The sequence below is a fragment of the Myotis brandtii genome, unplaced genomic scaffold (genome assembly GCF_000412655.1).
Source record: "Myotis brandtii unplaced genomic scaffold, ASM41265v1 scaffold927, whole genome shotgun sequence".
In the NCBI taxonomy this organism is placed as follows: domain Eukaryota; kingdom Metazoa; phylum Chordata; class Mammalia; order Chiroptera; family Vespertilionidae; genus Myotis; species Myotis brandtii.
The window spans coordinates 151,636-160,276 of NW_005371823.1; the positions used below are offsets into that span (position 1 = coordinate 151,636).

General features: G+C 51.9%; 1 protein-coding gene across 1 annotated transcript in view; it reads left to right on the plus strand.

Annotated features, from left to right (window-relative positions):
- Positions 1-6,873, plus strand: part of LPCAT4 (lysophosphatidylcholine acyltransferase 4) — a 40,221-nt gene extending 33,348 nt beyond the window's left edge. Inside the window, exons 3-15 of the mRNA XM_005885774.2 lie at positions 848-990; positions 1,322-1,542; positions 1,928-2,040; positions 2,163-2,223; positions 2,512-2,570; positions 2,764-2,798; positions 3,347-3,401; positions 3,517-3,599; positions 3,840-3,965; positions 4,317-4,449; positions 5,619-5,717; positions 6,065-6,221; positions 6,498-6,873. Of these exons, the coding sequence (XP_005885836.1) occupies positions 848-990; positions 1,322-1,542; positions 1,928-2,040; positions 2,163-2,223; positions 2,512-2,570; positions 2,764-2,798; positions 3,347-3,401; positions 3,517-3,599; positions 3,840-3,965; positions 4,317-4,449; positions 5,619-5,717; positions 6,065-6,221; positions 6,498-6,652 (1,440 nt within the window). The 3' untranslated portion in view covers positions 6,653-6,873. The remainder of the gene's footprint in view (positions 1-847; positions 991-1,321; positions 1,543-1,927; positions 2,041-2,162; positions 2,224-2,511; positions 2,571-2,763; positions 2,799-3,346; positions 3,402-3,516; positions 3,600-3,839; positions 3,966-4,316; positions 4,450-5,618; positions 5,718-6,064; positions 6,222-6,497) is intronic.
- The last annotated feature ends 1,768 nt before the right edge of the window (positions 6,874-8,641 follow it).

Below are 8,641 nucleotides of genomic sequence, written 5' to 3' on the forward strand. Positions count from 1 at the left end.
GCCGGGAGTCTGCGCCCTTGTGCCCTTCCAACGCCCCCTCTTTCCACTCCTCCCCCCACCCCCACCCCGTACTGCAGCACCTCCGGGGTAGGGAGGGCTGCGAACGGGGTTGGCTACAGGAAGTGCGGGGTCGCACCAGCCTGGCGGAACTGCTGAGAGGTGTGGGGAGTGTCCAAGGTTTCTGCTGCCATCACCTCCCCGGAGGCGAGCGCCTGGGGCTCGTTTTGTTTACCTGCGCTCTCCCTCCGGCAGCCCTTGGAGTCACCCTGGCTCCTGGCAACCCCTATCCTTCGGAGGAGGGCCGAGCCCTTCTCTTCCCCACCCCCCAGTACTAGGGGCGTGCTAGTGGGCAGAACTAGAGATTGGCCTGAGGCCTGAAAAGGGGATCTCTGTGCGTTCCAGCCCTCTATCTCCCAGGCCCAACAGGGAAAGAACCATCCTCCTGGTTTCTGTTGGACCTAGGAGCTATTTATGGAACGGGACGTGGGTGAGGAGGAACTATCTCCAGCCTACTGCACATCAAGCACTGTGCTGGGTGTGTTCACATAGGTTATCATTAAATACTCTTGACAGCCAGATGCATTTCATGACATTTTATAGGTGGGATGGAGACCAACTGAAAGATAGGAAAATGAGGCCCCTAGTCCTGTTAATCTTTTATTCACTTGTTCTCGTTGGTACTGTCATCCCACCTTGGATGCCAATTCAGTCTCCTGTTTCTACACTACTTGTCTCCTGATCTAGTGGGCAGTGGCTCTCTGCTCCTGGGTCTGTTGTTCTGGGGAGAGGAAGCTTTGGCGGGAGCATCTCCCAGCCCTGAAGTGGCATTCTCTCCCACCCTCTGCAGTTCTGCCTCCTAGGGGCACTGCTGGCCCCCATCCGAGTGCTTCTGGCCTTTATCGTCCTCTTTCTCCTCTGGCCCTTTGCCTGGCTGCAAGTAGCTGGTCTTTCTGAGGAGCAGCTTCAGGAGCCACTGACAGGATGGAGGAAGTAAGTGGGGGCTTAGCTCCCTGACACCCTACGTCTCACTTGTTTCCTGCTGTTTATTCTGCTCCCTCTTTGAGAAGAACAGGAGGGAGGGTTCTGAAGCTCTGGTACCCAGCCTGGCAAGGTGAGATGAGTCAGCCAGGCTCAGACCTGATCCCCAGGACCTCATCACTAAGGGATGTGCCCTGCCATGTCCCAGAGTAGCCAGAGACTTCCACCCCTTGGCCAGAGTAATAGAGGGCAAAAGAAGGGCACCTGCTTTCCCAGGTGCCTACACCTGGGTGAGTGAGGGTCAGAGTCCCTACCTCCACTGACGCCCCACCTTGCCCTGCAGGACTGTGTGCCACAACGGGGTGCTGGGCCTCAGCCGCCTGCTCTTTTTCCTCCTGGGCTTCCTCCGGATTCGTGTTCGGGGCCAGCGGGCCTCTCGCCTCCAAGCCCCTGTCCTTGTTGCCGCCCCCCACTCTACTTTCTTTGACCCCATTGTTCTTCTGCCCTGTGACCTGCCCAAGGTTGTGTCCCGAGCTGAGAACCTTTCTGTGCCGGTCATTGGAGGTGAGAGAGTTTAAGAGGGGTAAATGGGAGAGATGACAACTATGGGCAAAAAAAGACAGGAATCAGATGGACACACTCTGGAGAGAAGAACTGACCTCAAGGTTGCAGGGGAGACGTTAGAAGAGATTGACAGATGTGGGCAAATGAAATGCAAATTAACACCATTTGTGAACCCACATCTTAGACTCTGAGGGCTGGGGCTTAGAGAAGGTGTTGGAGGGAACTCTGGTCAGTTCCCTAAAAGGGCAACATACACTAAAAGGAGGATCCCCAGGGCAAAGGGATAACTGAGAAGCATCTCCTACCGTTGAAGGAGGGGAGGTTGTGGGTGTTACTGTCCCCTGGTAGGAACCAAGTGACTCCTAGTATCCTCTCTGGACCTCAGCCCTTCTTCGCTTCAACCAAGCCATCCTCGTATCCCGCCATGATCCGGCCTCTCGGCGCAGAGTGGTAGAGGAAGTCCGAAGGCGGGCTACCTCAGGAGGCAAGTGGCCCCAGGTGGGTAAGGGTCTTAAGACTCTCTCCTCGCCTTTAACGTGCTCCTGAAGAGGCTTCTCTTTCCTCTCTCCTCGCCTTCAGCCCACCCCACCTCATTCTGGTCCCTTGGATTTTTTCTCCAGGTACTGTTCTTTCCTGAGGGCACCTGTTCCAACAAGAAGGCTTTGCTTAAATTCAAACCAGGTGAATAAAGTGATAGTGGTTGGTAGGGCTGTAGGCAAAAGGAGCCTCTGTTTTGAAGAGGGACTCTGGAATAACCCAAGAAGTGGAGGGGTGGGGGAGGAATGGGAGACAGGAAACTGCCTGGCTGACCCTGACAAGTCTCCAGAAGTCAGAGAGAAAATTATAAGTGAAACAGAACAAAATCCAGATCTCAGTTGAGAACTGTCCCAGACCCCTACACTCATGCCCTCTAGCTGCCTCTGTGGACTAACCTCTGCCTGGGGGGGTGGGGGTGGAAATGGGACTTAGGAGCTTTCATCGCAGGGGTCCCTGTGCAGCCCATCCTCATCCGCTACCCCAACAGTCTGGTGAGTCTTGGTCTAAGAGAGGGGGATGAGGGAGGATGAATTCACCCGAATGGGTGAAAACTGTTAGTACCATGATGGGGTGTGCACGTGGGGGTGGGGCCAGGGTGGGGTCCCGGCCTCTGCTCAGAGAGGATTGGCCAGTTCCAGGGAAGAAAATAATGCCTTTCTCCCCTCGCCTCTGTTTCTCCCATAGGACACCACCAGCTGGGCATGGAGGGGCCCTGGAGTGTGAGTTCTGGTGGTCCTGGGGTGAGGGTGGAGAGCAGGGTCTATCAGAGAACTCCTGGCCCATCTTCCAATCTCCAGACAAGGCCGGTGGCCCTTCATTCTTAGATGAGAGCACTCTAGGGAAGATGCTTGTTTCCCACTGTTTTGTTCTGCTCTCCCATGTGATCTGAAAGTGCTTTGAGCGATCCGACCCCAGCATCCGTGCTGTGATTAAAGCTCCTTTTAACTTACTTCCCTTTTCCTAAGTGATTTTCTCCTTCCCTCTTTCCTTCGTGAGAACCACCACCGTCAGGCTTGCCTCTTGCCCTTTTCCCAGTTACTCAAACCTCTTCTCGCCCGCGGTTCTTCCTCTGGCACATCCCTGAAAAGCCTCTCACTTTCCCTCCCACCTTTCTGGCCCTTCCCTGTCTCCCAGCACATTTGCACAGCTGACTTTATGGCTAGGAGTCCATTTTTATATCAGTGAGCAGAAATTTCCCACTCCCCTGTTCCTGGTGAGGAGCGCATAGTGAGAAATTAGTGAGCATCTGAAATCTCTCTTGTCTCAGACTCAAAGTCCTCTGGCTCACAGCCTCTCAGCCCTGCAGCATCGTAGATGTGGAGGTATGACCCCCATGGTGGGGTGGGAGAGTGGGCATCCACTGACCCCTGAAGCTTTTGGAAAAGATGGAGTGGTCGCCTGGCTTTGAGATCCTGATGGGAAGTGTATGTGTTTCAGTTCCTCCCTGTGTACCACCCCAGCCCGGAGGAGAGCAGGGACCCCACCCTCTATGCCAACAATGTGCAGAGGGTTATGGCACAGTGAGTGTTCTACAGAGTATTTCCTGGAGCAGATATATAGGGCAAAGGGACCACAGGAGGGGATGGAGGGCTGAGGTTTTGAGTCAAAATTGGGGGAAAGGGCTGAGACAAGGGTGGATGAGGGTAAAAGGAGCCCAGTGTCCTCTCCCTAGTCATTAGGTCAGTCAGTAATGAACCCTCAAAAGATTCTTCTGCCTCATTCTTCCCCTCCCCCCCATTCCATCCCTCTTCATCCTATAGGGCCCTGGGCATTCCGGCCACCGAGTGCGAGTTTGTAGGAAGCTTGCCTGTGATTGTGGTGGGCCGGCTGAAGGTAGCATTTGAGCCACAGCTCTGGGAACTGGGAAAGGTTCTTCGAAAGGCTGGGTAAGTGACCTTAATGGTGATGAATGGTCAGTGTCATGTATAGACAGAAAAATAGTAAGAAGAAATGGGAAGGAGCAAGGAAAGTCTGTAAAAAAAAAAAAAAAAAAAAGTGGGAGGATAGAAGGATTTTTTAAAATATAATGGAGGAAAAAGAAAGGGAAAGATATGTAATTACCCAAGTGAAAAAAAAGGTAAGAATGGCTCTGAAGGGACTTTGAGTCAGAGTATATCTTAGAAAAACACCAGGTGTACCAACACTGGAAAACTCTTGGGGCTGGACCCAAGGTCCTGCTGGGTGGTGTGCCCAGAATGAAACTGAGTCAGCTCTCTGCTTCAACAATTCCATTGTAGGCTGTCCCCTGGCTATGTGGACACTGGGGCAGAGCCAGGCCGGAGTCGAATGATCAACCAGGATGAGTTTGCCAGGCAGCTCCAGCTCTCTGACCCTCAGACCGTGGCTGGTGCCTTTAGCTACTTCCAGAAGGTAATGGAGCTGGGATGAAGGGCGCAGAGCTCAGCATTTAAGGATGTCACCCGAGTGGCCACGTCAGTCGCATTAGATGGCCAATTTGGAGTCTGTGCTGGATGTTCTAACCGCCGTTGTCAGATGGCCAACTTCTGAGGTCCTCTGAGGAGTTTATTTTTTTTATAGAGTATCCATTGCATCGCAGAGCAATGTCTTAATCGTTGTGGGGTGGTCAGTGAGATCCATACATTTCCAAAGCCACTTTTAGAGATTGGCAAAGGCAAGGGATCATATGACCTTGAAAGTCACTGCGTGAGGGTTTCAGAGAAGAGGCATGAAGGTTGGGTGGGAAGGTGACATGGAGGAGACAGCACTGGACAGGTTAGACGGTTAAGAGTTAGAGACCCAGGAGTATTTGCTATATTTGGGCAGATTTTTAAAAATATCCCACAGCTTCTCGGGGGAATTTCTGAACTTTCCCGAGAATTTTGACAAACCAGATTATTTCCTGGGACTTTACCAGGTTTTCCTGTTGAATTATAATAAGGTTGTCCCAGAAGATTCTTAATGTTTATGAACAACCACCAGTGGTCCCAAGGAGCTCTTTTTTTTTTTTTATCTAAGATGCAGACTGTGGCTCTCAATGTCCTCTGAAGGGACAGAGTGTGACCAGGTGTGTTGAAATCTAAGATGGCACAGACTGTCCCTGGAAGGAGCTTCCCCACTTAGCCTGTGGCAGAACAGAACCAAAGCCCGAATGCCATGGCTCCCCCTAGAGTTGGCAGGCATCCTTCTTGGTCTTTCTGTAAGAAATTATGCCAGTGGCCCCCTTTTAGTCTGCTGGACCAGTTCTCCCACACAGGGTGAGTCAGCAGAGAACCAATTTTTCCAGCTTGGGGGCCAGGAATGCCCTCCACGATAAGTCAGAACTGAATGGTAATTTCAGCATTCCTGAGGGATTCCCTCACATTCCTAGAAGATCCTTTGATAGAGAGCTGTGTCACCAGGTGACTTGGGGTAGAGCTTGAGCAAACGCATGACCTGAGAGAACTATCAGGGATCCTGGAGAGTTAAGGACTCTGGGTTCTCAGGGGAGTGGACACAGGAGTCACCCCTGTGCCTGCTGAGAAGAGGGAGGACGCAGGGTTGGTCCCCCACGTCGCCCTCGTTTCTCTTTCACACTCCAGGATGCCAACGGTTTGGTGGACTTCCGAGATGTGGCCCTTGCGTTGGCAGCTCTGGATAGGGGCACAGGCCTAGAGGAGCTGACTCGCCTGGCCTTTGAGGTACCAGGGGGGCGGGGGGAGAGTGGACGTGGCAGCTGTGCTCACCCCACCCAGAAGCCTGTGTGGCATTCTATTACCAGTAGCTTCTAGATAGCTGGTGCTTGGTGTCCAGCCCTGTGCCACACTGTAAACCGCAGAGCTCCGGTGTCTGTATATTGAGGCTTAGCTGGGAACAGGAGGAGGACAGCAGCTGTGAGCTTAAATTCTCCTGCAGAAAGGACCCAGGGGGCAGGGAGGGCCTGTATTTTGCATTCTTGGAAGAGGAGGAGCCTGTCGGGCAGACCTTCGGGAGAGTATGGGGTGATGGCACGAGGGGAGGGCTTGACCTGTGTCCCCTTCTCTCCCAGCTATTTGCGGAGGAGCAGGCAGAGGGGCCCAGCCGCCTCCTGTGCAGCAACGGCTTCAGCACCATCCTGCACCTGCTGCTGGGGTCGCCCCGCCCTGCTGCCGAGACTTTGCATGCCGAGCTGTGCCAGGCGGGACCCCACCAAGGCCTCTCCCTCTGTGAGTCACTGTCTTCTCAGCCCACGTGGGCATTTGGGGCACCTTCAGCACTGGGCCGGGAGGGAACAAGGCTGGTGACCGGTGCCAGGGAGCAAACCATCTGAGAGGTGAGGATGGGGGAGGGATTGGCTAAAAGGCTGAAAGGACATAAACTTGGATTTGAGAAGTGACACAGAGATGAGAGTGACAAAACATGCTGAGAAAAGAGCAGGGCGCCCACTTCCTCTCCTCCTTAGATATAATTTTACTTTTCCCATCTCACAATTATCTATCCAGGTCAGTTCCAGGACTTCTCCCTCCGTGACCCACTCCACGGGAAGCTGTTCAGCACCTACCTGCGCCCTTCCCAGACACCAAATGCCTCATCCCCAGGCAGCTGCACTGCTCTGGCCAACGGGACTGTGCACTCACCCAAGCAGAAGGGCGACTGAGCCCCTCCACCTCCCCAGCTCGCATCTGGCCCGCAGACTCAAGACAGCGCCAGGGGCCGACCCTGGGCCTCAAGCCCTCTCTGCTCCTGCTTGATTTTTTGTTATTGTTTGGTTTTTTTAAGTTGATTTTCATTTTTGTTTGTTTGTTTGGGGTTTTTTGTAAGAAACTATTTTATATATAAATATAAATATATATCTATATCTATTTAAAAAATATGAAGCTCGGTCACATTGATGGCATCATTAGATGGGAAGGAAAGGGATTAATAGTTGCCGGCTGGCCGTTGGACAATCCCAAAGGTTCCCCAGGTTAGTCCTGTTAGCCAGAGCTGGATGAATCCTCACTTCCAATTGAACGTGGTGCTTTTCTGCACAGAAATCCTGCAGTTCTCATGTCCTTTCCTCCGGTTGTCATGCCCTGTGTATGCACATTTTAACAGGCTTACTCATGGACCTCTTTCCAGCCTATTCCCTCTTGTTCTGTCCTCATTAGAGATTAAAAAATAGCTAACTGCCATCCCATATTTAATAATCCTGAGATTGATGCCTCCTCTCTGTAGCTCAGACCAACCACACAAGAGGGTTTTTCTGCCACGGGATTGAATTGAGGACACTTCAGCCCCTTCTGTCCAGCCTCTTTTCAAGGAAGAAGAAAATAGGCCCCTCCTATAGAGAGGTGCATGTCTAGACACAGTTATGGAAAATTATATTTTAAAAATTAAATACCTATCCCAGGTTTTTTAAAGGGCATCTTTCATATATATATATATATTAGGAGCCCAGTGCGTGATTCGAAATCGCGCGGCGCCGCCCACCCTCGATGCCGGTAGGCCCTGCCTCACTCTGGCACTTGAAGCAGCTATGGCCACTGCTGATCAGGCCCTCCCCTAGCCCAGGCACATGGAGGCCCCTGCTGCCCCGCCCCCGATGCTGCGTGTGCAGCCTCCTCCTGTCAAGTTGACCTGTTACAGTGTCCCAATTAATTAGCATATTTCTCTCTATATACACACACACACACATATATATGTTTTTATTGATTTCAGGGAGAGAGAAACATCAGTGATGCAAGAGAATCATCAATTGGCTGCCTCCTGCATGCCCCCTACTAGGGATTCAACCCACAACCCAGCCATGTACCCTGACCAGGAATTGAACCATGACCTGGTTCATGGGTAGATGCTCAACCACTGAGCCACACCAGCAGCATCTTTGCATATAGACTTCCGTGGGGGGTTTTTTGGTAATCTCTTTTTTTTTAATCCTTACCTTGAACTGAGGATATTTGTCCATTGATTTTTAGGACAGGAGAGAGAAACATCAATGTGGGACACATCTATTGATTGCCTCCCATGTGTGCCCTGGCCACTGGGCCGGGGATGGAACCTGCAACCCAGGTACATGCCCTTGACTGGGAATTGAACATGAAACCCTTCGGTGTGTGATCTGACATTCTAACAACTGAGCACACCAGCCAGGACTCCATACAGACTTAAAAGGAAACAGACAATGACAGGCTGTCCAGAGAAACCCTCCAAATACCCACATCCTGGCCTATGATGAGGGGGAGGGATGAAGTCTCACGGGGACTTCTCAGTGCTGGGGCTTATCAGAGAGCCTGAATAAGGCTAATGGCAGGAAAGGTGTCAATCTGTGGAAAGGCCATCTCACCATTCTGTATAGCATCTTACCCCATCTGGGAGCCAAGAAGTGAATATAAATGAGCACATGGAGAGTACTTTCTAACAAAAAAAACCTTTATTCATTTTGTTCTCATACAACTTCGAAGGTACTTCGCCCTCACCTCCCACCAGGGCACCTCCTCAAACCTAAGCTGGTGTGACCTCCCTCCCCACACTAACCACTTTCACAGAACTACAAAAACAAAGGACTGAGAACAAGTCTCTGGTTTGTGTGCAACTGGGGTGAAATCTATTCAAGGGGCCCTGGCTTCAGGGACTGGCAGGAGGGATAGGAAGGTGCTGCTGCTCC